Here is a 20,093-nt window from a genome sequence, read left to right on the forward strand (position 1 = left end):
AACTTCTTTGGTATTTATAAAATTTACCACCAACGCTTTGGGTACTATGCATAATAGCCGGTAAAAGATAAATTTATCAAACTTACCGAGAAGATTAGCGATTATGGCATAATAAGCGATTTTTATCACATTTCACGTAACATGTATATCTTTCAGATTCAGTGAATACCTCGGTGTGATTATGATGTCATAGTAAAATGATTATTTTGAGAATGAATAATATTTTCTTTTCAGAGAAGTCCCAGATGAAGGTGATGATTCGATTCCCAAGTACAAACATGTCAGGTTCACATTCGTGTGAGTTTTACGACCCATATATAATTATTTAATAATTACTGCAACTCGTAATTTCCTGCGAATGAGCCACGGCGGTGGCTTGTAATCTCATATGAAAATTCCATTCATCAATGATGAAATCTCATGAAATGAAATCTTTTTCTTGTCAAAGTTTTGAGAAGAATTGTCGATTTTTCTACTCACCTCTATACGTCATCTATAAATCTTTGAAAAACTATTTTTTTTGTAAATTAATGTTGCAAATATTTCTCTGTATTGCACTTTTGAACAGGTGGACTGTATCATCGGACATCTTTGATTTTCATAGAGATTTCTCGAAGAAAGAGCTCGCGGCCATCACCGCTCATTCTTCATCTTGGTCACGTTTACCAACAAAGTTCCTCGAAAAGTACGTATCATGTGGCAAAAAAACTTATGTCGTTCTACACCGATTCAAACACTAGATATTATTGATCGAGATGGCTATCATATTCTGTTATATGCATGAGGTTTGTTCCGTAGGTTCAGGAAAATATTCGATACCTACGAACAGTCAGGCATGTTTCACGGCACTATAATTGTCGAAGCTGAAGAGGAGAGAATCATGTACTTGTGGGGCATCCGGCAACGCAGCAGAGGTAAGAATTCAATATGCATTAACCCGTTCAATGTTTTTGACGTAATATTACGTTGGAAGTTGTATGGTTCACGTGTATCCTGATTTATGTACGGTGCTAGAATCTAAAAGCTCAGTTTTAGTGGAGAAAATTGAATTAAATGGCATCGGAAGTTTTTTAGACCCATAGGCACCAGTGTTCAGCTTGAGATTCATGTAAAAAAAAATTCTGCTTTTTAAATAAATTTTGGTGTGCTCGGAAGCATGCTAAAAAATACTGGGGGTCACTCTGACATCGCAGTTTCACCTATAAAGTTACATAAATAGTCCTTTATGTATGAAGTTTTAAAATCTCTCATTAAAAAAATAAAAATAAAAAAAGGCTTATTTTTTAAAACAAGAAATAAATGGTAACAAATACTTGTTTCTCGGCCGAAAACCGTAACCTACTTTAATGCTGAATAATAACTCATAGACATCCCTTAATATCCTCATCTTTTATTGTTATTGAATTGCTGAAACAGCACTTGTGCAAGTAAATTCTGCACTTGCGAGCATATAAAAAAAAGTAATTCTTCTTGGAATAATCTATTTTTTCTAGTTTTCTCATGGAAACCACGTTTTCACTTTTGGTGAATCTTTGCATGGGGGAAGAAAAAATGCATTCCATTGAAAGAAGGAAGCAAAAAAAAAAAAAAAAACAATATCGGAACGGTTTATATTCAATTTTTACTTTTGGGAGTCAGCAATTGCGATCTTGAGTCGTATAGGAACCCCTCAACCCCCAAAAATACAGCGAAACCTCGATATGACGATACACTGAAGACCAAGAAAAAATTTGGCTGCATAGAGGTTATTGTTATATCGAAAGGTATCGTTATCATTAGTCGCAACGAAATTTATGTTGTTCTTGGCATCTCTTATGAATTAGCGTTGTTAGTACCTCTCCATAAGATGCACCCATAAGAACTGATATAGGAACTGGAAAAAGCCTGTTTAAAACCAGGTTCAAGAATTGTTGCTAAAACCCGTTTACATGAACCAGCATTTCAACAAAACCTTAATGATGTTGTCAAAGATTTACACGCGTAAATTATTATGGGCAAGGAAGTTACAACCTTTAAAGATCCGGAAAAAAGAGGGGGCAAAGTCTGCTCCTAATTTTTCCCTTACGAACTGAAAAAATCGTATATCGGGTGTCAGAACTTCCAATGATACCACAATATTGCGCATGTGAACGGGATTACAAGTGTTTATTTGCAACAAAAATATTGGTTGATTAATAAAAGTGGCTTACCGCACAGCACTCTTGTGTACTGCACAGAAAGTAATGCACGGCAAATTCATTAACACTTTCGGAGGGTAGATAGTGCAAAATACCGATGTTATTAAACACTCCGGAAAGAACAAAAGTTGTTAGTAATTTTAAAATATATCAAAGGTAATTTTGAGTGAAATATAAAAAAAAATATCGTTGTAGAGAGAGAGCGCGCACGCGGTTTCAAAATTTATAAAAATATATCGTTATAGAGAGATTTATCATTATATCGAGAGGAATTAGACTCTAGGCGATTCCAAACAAGATTCGAAAAAATATCATTGTAAAGGGATTTATCGTTATATCGAAGTTCGTTTGTAGCGAGGTTTAACTGTATAAGAAATAAAGTTCAAAATTATTAAAATACGCTTAATCTATTTTTCTAAGGTTCTCAAGAGGAATTGGAGAAAGGTACCATCACCGACTATTACGGAAATTTCATCGTGAGTATGAACAATTTTAATTATGCTTACGATTTAAGTATTTTTACAACATTTTATATACAGTATTTGCGAGAACTGTAACATAGTTTTCATGTTTCCCCGACGATCAAAAATTGATAAATATTTTGAATATTATTGCAAAACATTTTCATAAATGTGAAGAACATACCATTATATGCTATTTTAATCAATTTATATTAATTTAAATGCATTATGAAGGTCGGTAAATCGAAATTTCTCTTAAATATGTTCCTCGTTTTTTTTTTAATTTTTCGAAAACATTAATGTGACTGATATTTTGGAAAGATCTACTTAATGGACAAGATCAGTATGATTTGTATATTATTTTTAGTAGTTGTCTAGTAAGATATTTATGAGACATTCATTTTTAGAATGGAGCTATTGTGCATTTGGGTATGCTGAACAGTCCTGACTTTTGTTCGAAGTATGTACTTATTACTATAGTTTCGGAAGCTTATAGAAAATAACCATTTCCTCATTTTACATAACGTTACATTATAGAAAAAATTAAGCTCAGTTTTTGATAGTTCCTTTCATGTAAGAACCCTTTACAGGTTTACTTACGGTTATGTGATGAGATCTGATGGCTTCATTTTTCCCGTTGAAAATTGTGTAGAGCATATTCACGACGAAAATAAGAGGACCTTTAACTTCATTTGTGGTAATTACTTATTAATTTTCCATAAAAAATTGAAATTTATATTTCATTTATTTATTATTTCCTTCTTTATACAAATTACTTTGATCGTGTTCCTATAAAAATATGAAATGTTGTGTAGCAAGCCACATGTGATATATATTTGTTAGGTAACCATCTATACAAATTATCCATCCGAGATACGGAAACCGTAGCCGCGAAATTCGAAAAAGAATTCAAAGGTGACATGGTTGCGAAGTTCGTAGAGATGCAACTTGATGAGAAAATGGGCTATGGAATTATCTTCTCCGGGTAAGTTATGCATGCATGCCGCGATCATTTTATCTCGGATATTACATATAGGAAATCATCGAGGACATTATTGTTAATGTCTCATTTAATACTTATTTTGGTGTTGTTCCTCGCCACATAAAGTTTGAAACAATAAACACGTATACTGTATAAGTATCATATCACACGTGTCCATAAAAAAAAAAGACACACACAAGTTTCATGTTTTCATAATCAAGAATCAACTAGTTGTGTACTTTTACTCAACTTTATCCTACATGAGCAAAAATTCACGATGATAACAAAATCATGATTCGAAATAATAACTATAATTTTAAAAAAATTGGGATTTAAATATCATAACGCTGCTTGATATTATTACTTTAGGACATTAAAGCCATTCAAAAAAGGACAAACGAAAAATATTCTATTTCAAAGGAAATCTTGTAAGTTGGAAAAACTATGTTTTGCATTTTTTCAGAAGCCTTATAAAATTCGAAAATATTTAAGGGTGACTCGTGCTCACGTAAAATTTTCAATATTTTTTATAGCTCACGGAAGCAGATTATACTGTGTTACTTTTGAAGATGCGACGTGTCAAGAATCCAACTTGACAGGAGGAAAAGGATCATCCCTAGGAAAACTTTACAACCTTCACAAACAAGGGAGCGAATCGAATGGAATCTCTGTAAAATTTCAAGTTCTTCGTCTTATTTTTAAAACCTGTTGAGGGGTGGGGGGGGGGTGTCTCAAAATTTATAACATGGTCAAAAAGCCTTAAAAACTGTACTCTAGTACAGTGTTTTTCAATCTGTTGTCCGCGGACACTGAAGAGTTCGTGGGGGATTTGTAAGGAATCCGCGGGATCATTTTCATTTACTGCCATTGCACGAATGTGAAGTGAAATTGTAATTTATTAAATTTTTTATGATATGGTTATTGTTGCGCTTCTTGTAGTGTATACAGACAGCACACTTTTGCCCGGTTTCCAAGAGGATCTGGGTTCGATTCTCAGTGGAGAACAGTAGACTTTTGTTTCCGAGTTCACCTCAGCGTAATATATCCGGTAAAAAGTCTTTAACAATTCCGAAAAAAATGGGAAATATGTTCATAAAATTTTGAATAAATGAATGGCTAAATGATATTCATAATGATTAGGGCCCATATTATAAGCGCTAAAAATGTGGCAAAATATGCACTAAAGATGATGAAATATGCATTTAAAAATGCTGAAATATTCAAAAACGAAATATTCATGTAATAAAAAATATGTCTTGAAAATTCAATATACCTTTTATTAAAATTCAATATGCCCATATTAACATCGCTGAAGTATAGCTTAACTTACGAGAAGAGTATATGTAGTGAAACTGAAAAATATATATGCGCATAAATAAACAGGTATTTAGAAGTGCAAAAATATGTATTTAAAAATGCCTAAAATGCACATTACTAAGTGGTGAAGTATTTTCTCGAAAAACTTAAAGGAATTTGATTAAATTTGAAGAATAAAAAGCTAAAAATAATCTTACAAACATTAGTATAATGAGATAAATAGAAAAAAAAAAATCCTAAAAATATGCACTTATTCTGAACTTTCGGTGATTTCGTGCATGTAATATGCACTTACAAAAAAAAATTGCTAAAATATGCAATTGCATATGCATTTTCATTTAATCCGGGCTCTACTAATTGGTATTTCTACTGCAGCATTATTTTTGTGGCACATTGACCATGTTAAAAAGTAGAGAACCCCTTGATAAAAACAACAATTTTTATAAATTATGATATTTCAATTACGGTGATTAGATTATGATAACGAAATCATTTTATCATTGTATTGATTATAATCTATTTGACAGTTTGAAGTCCCAAAAGGAGTTGTGTTGACCACAGAGGCTTATCAAGTTTTTACCAAGGGTTCTCTGGAATCCGATTTGAAAGAATTTGAAAAACAGTTCTGGTAAAAGTTTTACATGTTTTTTTTTTAAATGAATAGTTAATGACAAAATTTATGAACATTCGTTTTTTTATGAAAGATTTTCTTCATATTTCAGTGGAACGTTTAATAAAAGCCCGATGTATTAATTTATATATTTTGTTCTTTTAGGATATCTGAGAATAGCGCAGCAGATCTCTGCAAAAAGTACGTTGAATGTCCATAATAAAAGCTTAAAATTTTTAATTATTAATTTCTACGGGCGGGATTACACTATAAAAGTACTTTTATGAAAGGTTTAAAAATGCAACTAATAAGAGCATTGGTAACATTCTAGCAAATGCAATCGATCACCTTATTGAATGTATTTTTCGAGTTTTATAAATGAACTTTTATGAAACTTTTATAATGTAGTTGGATAAGTCCCAGTCTACCAAGGTTTTGTGACATTTGTTTCAAAATGGTGGAAAAGTTGTTTCTATTTGCAGCTTAGAAACAAACGCTATGAATAAAATAACATGAATATTTTTCCTCAACCGCTCACATCAAATTTTTAATTCGAATGAATAAAAATTTATGATATGATTCCAATATGGATCATGACGATAACAAAATAATTTATGTTGAATTATTCATGAATCATCAGTTTCATGTATCTTCTCTTAGCATCATGAAAAAGGTGACAGAGTATCAGATCCCAGAAATTGTCCGAAATTCCTTAAAAACGAACATGATTTCCATATTTGGTGATAACTTTGACGGTGTGAAGTTTGCTGTAAGATCTTCAGCTACTGGTAATTTTAATACAAGATTTAATTGCATTACTTATGTGAATATATATTCCCTACATTATTATTATTTTTTTGACATTTTAAAACCATTAAAATTTCATTCAAAGGTGAAGATACTGCTCAGATGTCTGCTGCGGGTCAAATGGAAACATTTCTAGGAGTTGTAGGATTCGATGAAGTAATGATTCTCATTTTTATTATTTCATTATCCATCTTTATTCATTATTCATTTTTATTCATTATCCATCTTTATTCATTATTCATTTTTATTCATCATCCACTTTTGTATCCATTTTTGTCATCCGTCCGTTTTGCCCTACATGCAGGACGCATAGCTGACTTCTCTCGCCGCAAATTACTGGTAAACCGTCGATCCTAGAGGCATACTTCCTACGGGAAAAAGTACCCAAGTAACGTGTAGACCTCAGACATGTCATTCACATTTCAAGGGGCTGTATAGTTATTAAAATAAACAAAAAACAGCTTTTCACACGGACACCCTGTCCTAAAAACCCAATTAGAAATTTGTTGTCCTGTCCCTCCTGAGGCCAACAGAAAAAAAAAATTCTACGCTTTTAAGTGCAATATTCGCCAAGATATTTGAATTAAAAATCAGATAATATGGGCGAAGCAACAACATAAACGAATGCAAGGGCGTAGCGAGGGGGGGAGGACCAGACCCCCAAGTCCCCCCCCCCGAAATGTGAGAAAATGACCGAAAAAAGGGAAAAAGATGGCCAAATACATTGTTCTGTCACTTTGCCCCCCCCCGAAATGAAAGTGGTCCCCCCCCCAGAACGAAATTTCTGGCTACGCCCCTGAACGAATGGACAATTTCTCTTTCCCTCGTTTATGCTGTTCTTTCTTGACTTTCTCCCCTCCGACTTTTGAATTCAAATATCTTGGCTAATATTGCACTTGGGAACGTGTGATTTTTTGTTGGGCTCAGGAGATACAGGGCAACTTTATGCAGTCCACGCTCCATATAACGACCCCCTTCGTCTCATCGAAAAAGGACGTTATATTGTGATACTAAAGTAAAACGTATATGATAGTTATTCTATGAAAACAATTGGGACTTATCCAACCGGTCGTTGCAATGGAACGGTCGCTATAACGTGGGGTCGTTATAACGAGCGTTGATTGTAATTGGGTTTTTGAGAACAGCAGGGTATCCATAAAAAAACTATTTTTATTTCATTTTAATAACTATTACAACTCCTTGCACTACGAATGACTTATCTGAAGTCTACACACGTTATTTGGATACTATTTCTAATTGAAAGCATGCCTCTAGGATCAACTGTTCACCAGTAATTTGCGGCGAGAGGAGTTAGCTATGCACCCTGTATATATGGAGCAAAATATGTGTTTAAATGCATTAAAATCAACTAAGCTTTAGTAATTTTACCAGTCAACAAATGTACTTAAATCAATCAAGGTTAGCATGCATGACCCGTTTAAGTATAATTTGCCAATCGAGAAAATTCTAAATATTGATTCGCACACGTTTACGATTTGCAATTTTTATTGTTTAATTACTTAATTATGAATTGAATGCATTAACTTTTGAATGTATTTTTTTTTAAACAGATTTTAACGTTTTTCTTTGGTCATTAGATTTTAGAAGCCGTCAAGAAGTGTTGGGCATCGCAGTTCTCCTTTCAAGCTGTCGAGTACAAAAAGTAAGCATAAAATTCATAAATAACGTTTCATCATGGGGTGTCTCCACACATCCATTGGCGTATTTACATGGGGCTTAGTGGGCTAAAGCCCAGGGCGGTAAGTTCGGAGATGTGATAAATTTGAAAAATGATTGGCCAAGAAAATTGGTGGAATAGAAGAAGGGCGGCAAAATTTGTATAGCCCTCAATAAATCCGCCTAAGCTAGAGGCTAGGCCAGCGTTTGACCAAAAAGTGATCTAGAGTGCGTGCAAACATGTGAATGATCAAAAGAGTGATCTAGAGAGTGTACAAGCTTGTGAATGACCATAAAAATTACCTAGAGCATGTATAAACGTATAAATGATCAAATGAGTAACCCAGCAAGAAACCATGTCAGTGAGCAATCAAAAGAGTGACCTACAGTGTGTGCATGCATGTGAATGACCAAAACAGTGTGCGAGCATGTGAGTGTCCAAAACAGTGTGCGAGCATGTGAGTGTCCAAAACAGTGTGCGAGCATGTGTGTCCAAAACAGTGTGCGATCATGTGAATGATTAAATGAGTGACTTAGAAGCACAGGTGACCAAATCATAAATGCGCCTCTGCACACATCGCGTCCACGTTGAAGCTTCTCACGCTGGCAAGTCAACGGGCCACCAACACATACTGAGATACTTAGAATTGTAAGATAGAATTCAGATTTATAAGGAATTAGTGTAATGTATAGTCATACCTTAACGTGGGCCAAAGGTGCCCCGAAGAGAAAACCCAAAATAATTGATGGAATTGATCTGAAATTATTTCTTTTCACCAGACACTACGGTCAGATTTTGAATAGTCCTATGGCTGTGGTGATACAGCAGATGGTACCAAGTGATGTTGCAGGGGTCATCTTCACGTGCAATCCTGTGAATGGTGATCCTCGATATATCAGCGTGACTGGAAATTTCGGACTCGGAGAAGTAATTCAATTATTTCAGTTCTCATTTTTGTGGTATAAATTTTCATAATTAGATTAATTAAAATTCTATTTTAATTAACTTTTGTTATTGAGAAAGAAAACTATAATTGGATTTTACTGTTATTGAATTTTGATAGTACATAGAGAGAGAGAGAGAGTAAATTGCACCATTTTTTGAAATGATTTTCAGTCGGTTGTATCTGCAGCTGCTGAGCCTGATACATTTCTCCTGAAACGTGATATAAAAGGTAAATTGGAAATTCAGGAAAGGAATCCGGGAAAGAAGAGCACAAAGATCGTTATGGATGGTTAGTGTAATTACTGTGAGCTATAATCAATTACAGCACATCTTAAAAGTTGTGCAAATTTTTGCGAATAGTGTTGAATAGCGCTGAAATTTTTCTCAATTTTGAATATATTTCGTATGAATCGATTAGGCGATCGCGGGACAAAAGAAGTAGAAACAGGACACGAATCCGAGACTTTGTGCCTCACTGATGAAGCTGTGATAAAACTTGGAAAAATAGCTGTTCAAGTATGAGTTTAGTTCGATGTATATATATATTCACATCACAAAATTGTACTTACATGCTTGATTTCTGCAGACTAATTTGCTCACTGATTCGTTCATTTTTTGGTGTTTACAGGTTGAAGACTATTTTGGTGGTGCTAGGGATATTGAATGGGGTATCGTTGGTGGAATGGCGTATCTGTTCCAGGTATAAATACAATATACAGGGTAGCCATAAGATAACTGCCGATATACGAGCCCCCTAAGCGGCCGCAAAACTCAATGAATGCGAATGAAATTCGAAATATAATGGTTTGAAAGGATGCTCTCGAGAATGAAAAAAAAAAGAAAAAATTTTAGCACTTAAAACACTTTAACTTCTATCCAGTGATCTCACAGCGTAGTGAAAAATCATAAATAACGTTGGAACGGGGGGTATTTGTAGCGTGATAGACGCGGTGGTGACGCAGACAAATAAACTTGTGGAAACAACCAATGCAAATCACATTAATAATGCCGTCGGAAGTCCTTCACCAAGAGCACCAACTCATCGGTGAGATCTTTCTTTGTCTGTGTGTTGCGTCGGCGTTTATGGTGCTACAGGCAGAGGTGCTGACGTGAGAAAAATATTCGGGGGTGGGGGGAAACTGAAAGTTTCTGTCCCGTATATACGGGACTGAAGCACGTACGTTGGAGAGAGAAGGTGCATTGCATTGTTTTTTCAGAAATTATTTGAGTTCAGCTCCCTTTCAAAATTTATTGGAGGGGCTCAAAGGGCCTCAGACCCTAGGTTTCAGTTTCAGCGCCTGTGGCTACAGGTACCATTTTAACGCCATCCATGATATTTTACTGTGCTGATCACATTTGCAATGCATAAAAGTAAGTGTTGCTTTTTGAATTTTTTGAAATTTTGATGCTGTAACCGTAACATCTTGAAGCATACTTCCAATTTAAAAAAGTACCCAAGTAAGGTGTAGTATTCAGGTATATCGTTCATGTTACAGGGGGTTGTATAATTATTAAAATAAAAGGGAAATTAACTTTTTATACGGACACCTTGTGCTCGAAAACCCAATTGGGAAGATGCCCTGTCTCTCCTAAGGATCCTTGTTTACACATGAAACACGTTTCTACGTGCAATATTCACAGACATGTTGAATTCAAAAATCAGAGTAAAGTTTGGGGGGGGGGGAAATAAACGGCATAAACTAACGGACAACGCTTCCTTCCCTGATATTCATGCTGGTCTTTCCCACCTTTCTTCCGATTTCTAAACACAAATATCTCTGCGAATATTGTACTTACGAACGTGGAATTTTTTTTGTTGGCATCAGGAAAGACAGGGCAACAACTTTTTAATTCGGTCTTTGGGTACAGGGTGTCCGTTCAAAAAGTAATTTTTCATTTTAAAAACTACGCAACCCATGTAACATGAACCACACACCTGAGTACTACACGTTATTTGGACACTTTTTCTAAGTGGAAGTGTAAGCCCCTAGGATCAACGGCTCTCCAGTAAAATGTCATGCGCCTCGTTACCTATACACCCTGTATATGATAAGTGTGCGGGTGAAACGCGAAATTGTGATTTAAACTTCTCTTCTTAATGTGAGAATAAATTTCGATTCAAAAGCTTTATCTCATTTATTAAGGGACCATCGTAAAGTATAACTGAGCGAAAGTATCTGAAAGTAAACTGATTAATATTGCAGTGCGATGCAACTTAAGTGTGTGATACTTGTGTTTTCCTTCAGTCCCGACCAGTGACGTCATTGCACGTTGAAACAGATTATGAGACGAGACACTTCTTTGACACTTACATGAGGACTGACGGTGAATATCTGACCAAGGCTAATGTTGGGTGAGTAATGGTGTCATCTGTCTATCGAGACCTTAAACACAGGGTGTCCCATAAATTCGTAAATATTTTAAAATTTGGTAAAAATTGAATTAATTCGTACAGCTGAATGCAGTTTGCGATAAAGTTGTTTTTCCCAAAGAGGGATTTTCTTTAGTACACGAAAAAAATAGTTAAAATTTTTGTCGATAGTGGACACTGAACGGAGCAAATCACTGGAAATATGCAAATCGGAGTACAATAAAATGCAGGATGTACGATAAACAGCTTATCTCTAAATTTTCCTGCTACTAGCATTTGCGTAAGGTTATCATTGTGATGTTCAAATTGGTGGATAAAACTTTATTGGCGAAATTGTTTTTTCTTAGCCACAAATCGTCAGTTGAAGCTTTACGAACTTTTCAGACACAGAAGAGATTGAAGAAAGGTTTAGGTACAATTACTCTTGATTAGCGTTTATGCAGTGTCCTCTATCGTGCTATGGCGTCAATAGCCATCGCTATCAGATGAAGCGGGAGAGGTCCAATTTCCAGCCCAATATAATATAATAATAAGAGAAAAGGGAAAAGGGGACTTGAGCCATTTAAATTGTAAAAAACATGCTCTTTCGCCTCCATCAACACTCCTTAATTTTATGGCCACTTACTTAAAGGGCCCCTTCAAAGTTTGCGTAATAGCCGCTCCGTATTCTTCTTTTCTCTCTCTCTTCCCTATATACTGAAGCCTCTTGACCTTTGTAATTGCCACCTGCAGGCGATTGACTTTATTTCATCTATTGTACGCATCCCTTCTTGGGAATATGTGCCTTCTGACTTTCTTGCTTCCTCTCTACTTTTCTTTTCCTTCTTTTTTGTACAGCTTCCCCCCCCCCCCCCCCACAGAAAACGTCTTCCTCCCATATGCTTCGAAAGATCGTAGGGGGTGAACCTTGACCAATGATGTCAATTTAATACTATTTGTACCTACGTAATCCTCATCACCCAATGGAAGGATCTTTTTTTGAAGCCGGACTACCAATTAGAAATAGGGGGTTGGTACCCCTCAAAACTTTACTTTTTGGAATCTTTGAAAATTTAAAAGCAGATTGATTAGTGAAAACTAGAAATCAAGTTGGAAAAAAAATGTAGAAAGAGGAGAATTTTTTTGTAAACACATTTTTCAACTGTAGCATCAGGAGCGGCGATCATCCGTGATGAAAGAGATGGAGGAAAAGGTAGGAAAGAAATTCTTACCACAATTCTAGTAAATTATAGACGTTTAGTTAAAACCTAAATTAGGAGGAATTAACTGGGGGCAGAGATGGTGAAATTAGGTATAAAAAGTGATTAAAAGAGAGATATTCCAACATCAAATTAAAATTATTATAATTGAACATACAGTATTTTGTTTATGTATTATCCAGAATTTGATATCGTGGAAATGGATTTTTCTAATTGACTTTTATTTTGTGTAAATATAACTCGTTCTTTTCATGTGATCATTTGATTAAATATTAAAAGCTAATGAAATTTAACTGATTCCTTCTTTTCATGAGTCATCGTTTTTTTTTTTTTCTAAATGTATATTGGACCACTAGGAGCCTGGGTTAATCTGATAATTACATATATATATATTCTTCCAGTGGTTCGATATAACAATCGTGAAAAACTCGAATTAATTTTTTTTCATTAAAAAAAAATTCACCTTCGTGAGAATAACTTTTCCACAAACCGCATTCAAAAATACCAGTTCCTTCAATTCTCATGAATTTTTAATCTAATTACGAATTTATGGGACACCCTGTACTACCTAGTTGCTTTCTTATATTTCACCCAAAAATTGTGAAATTTTTTTGCAGGCTCAAACGTTTCCGTAGTGTTTTTTTGTCAGTTAAGTCGTGCTTCAATTTGACGAAACAAATTATTAATATCGTCGGTGTTTATTTATCTATTTTATTCAATTTTTTCGGCAATAGTTGCTATTGATGTAATTATTATTTTTTCCATGTGTATTTTTTTATTAATATCATTACAAAAGGGAAGTTTTGCCTGGAGCAAGTAGTCCCTTGGGGTATGACGTGGTGGAAAAATGTCTCGAAATGTCCGCCAAAGTAAGTTCAGCAGCTTATAATTGAAATGTTGTCATCGCCAATCGTTTGTGTCCACGTTTGTGTCCAATTTATTGCTTGGGGCCTATTTTATCAAGCCAACATTATTTTTTTCCATTTCTTAGAGACCAAGGTTACTTAAATGGCAAATGACTAACGTGCCAGTGGTGCCGTATTTTGGAAATACGTTCTCCAATTTCACCTGCCACACTTTCTTCAACGTCTTAGACGTAAGTTATCCCTGACCTGTGACTATTTTCTAAACATCGACACCTTTTGAAATTTGTATACGTATTCATATTATTCAACTTATACCGTTTACGAAAACAAACCCTGATCATTTCCCAATTCTGATTGATATAATTTCTATGTTTATAATACAGTATTTAATAGTGCGCAAAATCCTATTTTCTCATTCCAGAGGCATATGCAGAACAGAACGGACCGAGCACGGCCAGACTCGGTCGTTCTCGGCTAGGTCGCTTACGCGATATAAGCCCATTGCCATAGGCGGAGATAGACTTGGAAGTCTGGGGGGGGGGGGACACGGTCATTATTTCTAGGGGGCCTCGAGAAGATGATGATGTCAATTCATATATACATTAGATCAGTCGACTCCACCTTCGACGCTGGTGGGCCCCGCATCTCCGCCCATGTCCATTGCCCAAGAGGGCGTGGTCGTGCCAAGGCGTTATAAGGAGAAAAAAATAACTGAGGTCTCTGTCATGGGAACTAAAGTACCCCTAGTCTCATGTGCATTCATATACAATTACAATAAAAATGTGCGAGATCAGACGTATAACAAGGTAAATCAGTAAATACAGTGTATCAGAAATAAAAGGTATATACCTACAACGATGATCAATATAACGGTAAAAATCTCTCTACAACGATATTTTTTCGAATCTTGTTCATTATCGCCTGATCTCTAATGTTAAACTCCTCTTGATACAACGATATCCTTTACTACGATAAACCCCTCTATAATGATATTTATTGAGAAGATTTTGAAACCGCTAGAACGATATTTTTTATATTTCATTCGACATATCCTTCAATATATTTTAAACTTGTCAGATATTTTAGTTCTTCCAAGGACGTCCAATAGCATCGGTATTCGGTACCACTTAATCACCCACAGTGTTGATGAAGTTTTCGGTAATACTACTTTTTTTTTGTGATTCACCAAAGTGTATTGCGATAAAACTCATTACAGGGGGCAATGCATCTGACTGAATTTCATAAATCAATTAATCAAATGAAATTGCGGTGAATAAATATTTCAGAAGTGAATGCTTTGGTGGTACTAACAACGCGATTTAGAGAAGACAGCAACAGAAATTTGATGGCACGTGATGATGATGATGATGTTGCCTCTCGATACAACGATAATCTTTCTACAACGATATTTTTTCTCAGTTCACAGAATACCGTTATGTCGAGTATCACTCATTATCATATCAATCGTTTCGCTTGTATCAGTATATACTCTAATAATACATAATTATTCATGAGATAGCATAGTACAATGATACTTTTTCTCATATCTTTTTTTGATATAAAGGTGTTCATGACTATATCAGATAATCAGAAAGAATTGAAGAGATCGATGATGATGTCAATTTTCGGAAGATCTATCGACGACAGTGAAATGACTCCAATTGCGTATGAGAGACATTTAATACACAATAAAAGATCCAAAACAGAAGCCTTACACATGCAGTTATACACATTTTCTGTATGTTTTTTCCTCTAACTTTTTTTATTGCAGGAAAGGGTGCATTACCTTCAATCGGGGTACTGAAAATAGCATCATGTAACACAATTTTTTTCCTGGGTAACCAGCCTTATTTCCCAATGACTTTCGGCCAAAAAGGGTTGAAAATAGCAACTTTGGGTCTTAAACTTAGCTTGTGAACCCGAGAGCGTGAATTTTTGTTATTCTGGAGCTCAAATGTGCCATTTCCAAGATGTCTCACGCCACCCTTACCGTGAGATCGATTACGATCTCGTGGTACAACTTTCAGAAATCACTTCTCTAACTAATCACTGCTGCTAAGGCATTGCCAAAATTTTATGCTCGTGGCACTCTTGAGAGTATGGTTACAATTTTATATGTATCGCGGCGCTTCTGCTTATGAGACCGTTGAACAATCTTATGGTACCTTAGGGCACCGTATACCTTTAGGGATTTACTGCTTTAGAGGCAGTTCTTTTCTTATTTACAACACTAGTTCAAGAACTCCCTTGGTAAAACACTAAAGGAATCAAGGACCCCCTGCGATGTGCCATAGTCAATTGCAATAATATGGCGTTCTGAACAGTACTTTATTATAAAGCCCGCCCTTCGACCTTCGGAGCCGTTAAGAACCTCTTGCAGTGATCTGCGACCGATCACTAGAGATGTGCGACCCATCACTGGAGTCGCCTTCAGCGACTTCAGATCCGCGTCCCGTTTATTCCTTCTTCGTGAGTGGATGACCCTGTCATATACACGACTAATCGGAAACAAATAAGTAAAAATGAAACGGTGAGAACCACTCACGGTCCGGTTTGTCTGAAGTCAGGTTCCGGTACCAGGTCACGGCCTGGCGATTGAGAAACACAGGTTTAGAACCCCTCTTTGTCTCAAGAGATTGAGATGCAAAATAAATGATTTGAAAAAACCTGTACAGTGTTATTAAAGTCACAGATATATAAGAAAGTCATAACCCCACCAGGGACCGTTTTCGCTCTTCACTGGCGGGTCAAATAGAAGTTAGCATGTTAAAAAAAAAATCTTGCAGTAGCAAGCAAGTTCAAATTTATTATATTTTGAAGCTATAATTTTATATTATTATTATTTTAACTAAAATAATATAATTGAAAGAATGATTTCAGTAGATTGCTTCTGTTGTGTGTGTTCTTGCGTTTCTTAAAATTATACCGCTAATTATTCTCTTATGATTTCCATTTACAGTCTATGTTTATCGCAGGATGGACAACTAAAAGACTGGCAAAGGTGGTGGAAAACTTCCATTTTCCTTACAAAAGTCCCAAAACAGCTGAAGAGCTCTTACACTTGATTGGACAGAGATGCCATGTTATGTCTGATGTAAGAAATAAGTTTTTGAACCTATACGTGAGAGTTACTCTTCACTTGTATTTCACTATTAACTAACTGCAAACGCAATCATTGCACGATTGAATCGTCGCTTGATACTTTACCCATGATCAACCTGCATTTTAATTTTACCAGGGAATGAATGGTAATTCCGATTGTGTAATGGCTTCGTCGTTTTGGAATCACTGTATGTTGACAGTCTTGGCACGAGCTCGAGGAGGTAATCCATGAAACTTGATAACAAATTATGTGTTTTTAGCTGTTTTTTCCCCCCGTTAAGAATGAAATACAATTTCAATAAAACAGCAAATTTTGAATGTAAATTTGATAAATTTTTCGAATCTTTACTAACAGATTTCGACAATGTCGTTCTGGGTGATTTCGCTAATCTCTTATCTAGTTGTCAAAAAGTAGAGAGCGCTGATGTACCATCGAGTCTTGAGGTGACATTTTTTGAGTATTTACATAGTTCAATTTCATCTGCTATGGCAGGGGGTCTTCAACCTTTCAGATACGGTGGGCCAAATTGAAATTTCCTACGAGGCCCGCGGGCCACCAACTCATGTAATTTAGTGACAGCTTAATACAGTAGAAGGGACCAATGGAGCCCCGTGTTAAACAGGGGCAAAAATAGTTGAAGACTTTTATTTTTTCTGAAATTATTTCTTTTATTAATTATTAATTTTGATTGGTTACGAAATAATTTTTTCACTAATTTTGAAAAAGTTTTTGGGGGGTTAATTACTGATTAAATTAATTAATTCTGCTATTAATTTTAATCTGAAATCACTTTAAATGGTTCTTTAATTAGTTATTCCTGTAGTTCTGAGATTATTTTCCATCTGAATATATCTTGAAATCATATCTTTCAACAATTATGCAATTAGTCTTTTATTGATTGTGAAACAATTCCTATCTGGAATTGCGAAATTATTTCTCTCATTGATTTATAAGTCATTTTTTTCACTAATTCTAAAATTATTAGTTTCAAAAATTCAAAAATTATTTCTTTCAGTAAAATTCTAAGTTTTCATCAATCTGTTTCATAATTATTTCTTTCCTTAATTCAAAAATTATTTCTTTTACTAATTCCAGAATTAATCGTTTTTCAATGTTTTCAACCATTTTCTGAAAATGATCGGCGGCCCACGACAAAAATCTCCGTGGACCAAACGTTGAAGATCCCTGTGCTATGGCATACAGGCTGTCCCAAATTGTTTGCACAGCAGCTATCTCTGAAACCGTTGACTTTAGAAACATACACTTTCGGTTACAAAAAGTTTTCAAATGACGAGCAGCGAGGCTAGACGAATCTACAAAAATTCACATGCCCTATCGGGCACGTAACTTAAAATAATCGAATTTATAAATCGAATCAATATTTCACATGCCCGTAGAAATATTATAGCTGGATTTATTCGAAAAAACATATACTTTGCAATTATAAATACGAAAAACTGAGTTAAACTAGAAACCTATGATGATGTCACTTATTGATCTCATATTTGTGTCCGCGCACAAATACTTGGCTACTGGCTCCAGTCTGAACGGTGGGAAAACTTAGATGTGTGAATCTTAAACCGTATGCTGGGCCTTTCAAGCCTACGAGTTGCCAATAGACCTCGCGGAAAACAAACAATGGTATTTAGAATTTCTGGAGGGCAACAATTGAAACATCCGAAAAAGACCTCACATCTATTCTTTGGCTCTTGGAAAGAACGAAAAAAAAAAAAAAAAAAAAAAAAACAGCAGTACCTTTTTTACACATAGCACGTTTAATTTAAATTATATTAAAAAAATACAATAAAATAAAAAAAATTATAAAAAATAGTTTGAATTATAAAAAAATTGAAAAAACACAATTGAAAACTATCTGTTACAATTCTCAAAATGAAATGTTTGTTGGTTCTAAACCGAAGTACAGAATAAAAAGGAGCAACATGTGATATAAAACTATATGTTTCATTTTTATGTTACATACCCGGTGTGGATTTTCTCTTTATCCCAAAATACCAATTACTATATTTTATGCTGTTTACAGAAGCTAATTCAGCATCTGACGTAAAATTATATTAACCGATATTGTAGCGCATAAAATTTACACGAGTATGCAGCATAGAAACAACTGATAAATGATATTATAACACATTTTGTACGTTTTCATGTTTCTACCGGTTTGAAACCAAAAACTAACTTCTCTTAAAAAATTATTAGACAGCTTACTTTTTATTCACTTGGTAGAGAGAGAGAGAGCTCTCTGTCGGGGTCACATATGTCTATTATAGATATTTTCTGCGATATTTTTGTGTAGAAGAGAAAAGAGCACAAATATTTCCGTACCTGTTTGTATATAGAATCAATCTCAGAATTATTTTACCACTTTCGGACTTATTTTATCTCTTCGCAAACACTTTGAATACCGTATAATAGGGTCATATATAGTATTTTTTTGGAAAAATATATTTTAACGTTTTTATGCACAAACTACGAAGTCTTTTTTTCTTTATCCGTGAATACCATCAGGGTATACTATTTTGCTGGAAGTGAGGTTTTCCGTTTCCCAAAAAAGCCCAGTTGCAGTATATTGGCGGGTGCCAACGACCGCACCGGGCCGCTAACTTAGGACTGTGAAAATATATCTAAATAATTATGTGTGTTGACTATGCATTTGCATCGTGGCTGCTAAAGAAAGCATTTCTATAAAATTTCACGCATGTGTGCAGGAACACTTGGAATCATAGTGGATAATTTTTTTTTTTTAAACGAAATTGTTTATGTGTCTCGGGCATGATTGTTGCATGTGTCGGGCATGTGGTCGAAAAACATATACGCCCGGTCAAAATTTTTACACGTCCCGGGCATATTGGGCAATATATTCGTCCAGAGCCCTGATGTGCAATTACTTAAAATCTCAAAATTTTTTTGAGGGGTAGTATACATGAGGAACCTTTTACGGAATCTCCGCGTGCTAAAAGTCACCATTATGGAAATGTAAATTCCACCGTGAAGAGACATTTACAAACAAGATTCATATTTTTAAATGCAATATTGTCGAGATGTTAAATGTATAAAATATAACTATGTTTTGACAACTTATTACTCTGTTGACAAGTTTCCATTGGCTCAAAAATTTTCCATATAGGGACTGTACACACATAGAACGAATTCAACTATTTTATTTTACGTTATTTAAATCACAATAAATAATAACTACGTTTTTTGACAATTAATTTGACAATTACAGAATTTTTTTATAGCTTTAAATTTAATTTACTTTTTACAATTTGTGAATCGTAAATTAAATTATAACCTCAATCACCTTCAATCATTTCAATTAATGCTGAAAACTTCAACGCCAAACATTTCCGTTAATATTGCATTTAAAAATATGCAATGTTTTGTAAATATCTGTGATTGGACGTTTCACTGATTGGACGTTTTAGCATACAGGGTCCACGTAAAACATTTATTGATTTCCTTTTTTCATGCATCCGACTCCTTGGGAAATTTGAGACCCACCGTCATTTGAAAACTTTTTGTAACTGAAAGTATATTTCTCTAAAGTCAACGGTTACAG

The 20,093-nt window shown here is 34.9% G+C and overlaps 1 protein-coding gene across 1 annotated transcript in view; it reads left to right on the forward strand.

The window, feature by feature from the left end:
- Window positions 1-20,093, forward strand: part of LOC149089621 (uncharacterized) — a 45,613-nt gene that overhangs the window by 5,321 nt on the left and 20,199 nt on the right. Inside the window, exons 4-28 of the mRNA XM_089231596.1 lie at window positions 235-297; window positions 569-685; window positions 799-914; window positions 2,598-2,653; window positions 3,046-3,098; window positions 3,229-3,335; window positions 3,482-3,623; window positions 3,990-4,048; window positions 4,154-4,290; window positions 5,465-5,565; window positions 5,713-5,748; window positions 6,208-6,335; window positions 6,440-6,510; window positions 7,953-8,017; window positions 8,812-8,959; window positions 9,149-9,266; window positions 9,396-9,493; window positions 9,606-9,677; window positions 11,224-11,330; window positions 13,344-13,416; window positions 13,539-13,643; window positions 14,978-15,151; window positions 16,373-16,507; window positions 16,652-16,736; window positions 16,871-16,959. Of these exons, the coding sequence (XP_089087722.1) occupies window positions 235-297; window positions 569-685; window positions 799-914; window positions 2,598-2,653; window positions 3,046-3,098; window positions 3,229-3,335; window positions 3,482-3,623; window positions 3,990-4,048; window positions 4,154-4,290; window positions 5,465-5,565; window positions 5,713-5,748; window positions 6,208-6,335; window positions 6,440-6,510; window positions 7,953-8,017; window positions 8,812-8,959; window positions 9,149-9,266; window positions 9,396-9,493; window positions 9,606-9,677; window positions 11,224-11,330; window positions 13,344-13,416; window positions 13,539-13,643; window positions 14,978-15,151; window positions 16,373-16,507; window positions 16,652-16,736; window positions 16,871-16,959 (2,455 nt within the window). The remainder of the gene's footprint in view (window positions 1-234; window positions 298-568; window positions 686-798; window positions 915-2,597; window positions 2,654-3,045; window positions 3,099-3,228; window positions 3,336-3,481; window positions 3,624-3,989; window positions 4,049-4,153; window positions 4,291-5,464; window positions 5,566-5,712; window positions 5,749-6,207; window positions 6,336-6,439; window positions 6,511-7,952; window positions 8,018-8,811; window positions 8,960-9,148; window positions 9,267-9,395; window positions 9,494-9,605; window positions 9,678-11,223; window positions 11,331-13,343; window positions 13,417-13,538; window positions 13,644-14,977; window positions 15,152-16,372; window positions 16,508-16,651; window positions 16,737-16,870; window positions 16,960-20,093) is intronic.

This window comes from Pholcus phalangioides, unplaced genomic scaffold (assembly GCF_987345545.1).
Source record: "Pholcus phalangioides strain wild (caught in Gottingen) unplaced genomic scaffold, Ppha-v1.0 ptg000001l_1, whole genome shotgun sequence".
Classification (NCBI taxonomy): domain Eukaryota; kingdom Metazoa; phylum Arthropoda; class Arachnida; order Araneae; family Pholcidae; genus Pholcus; species Pholcus phalangioides.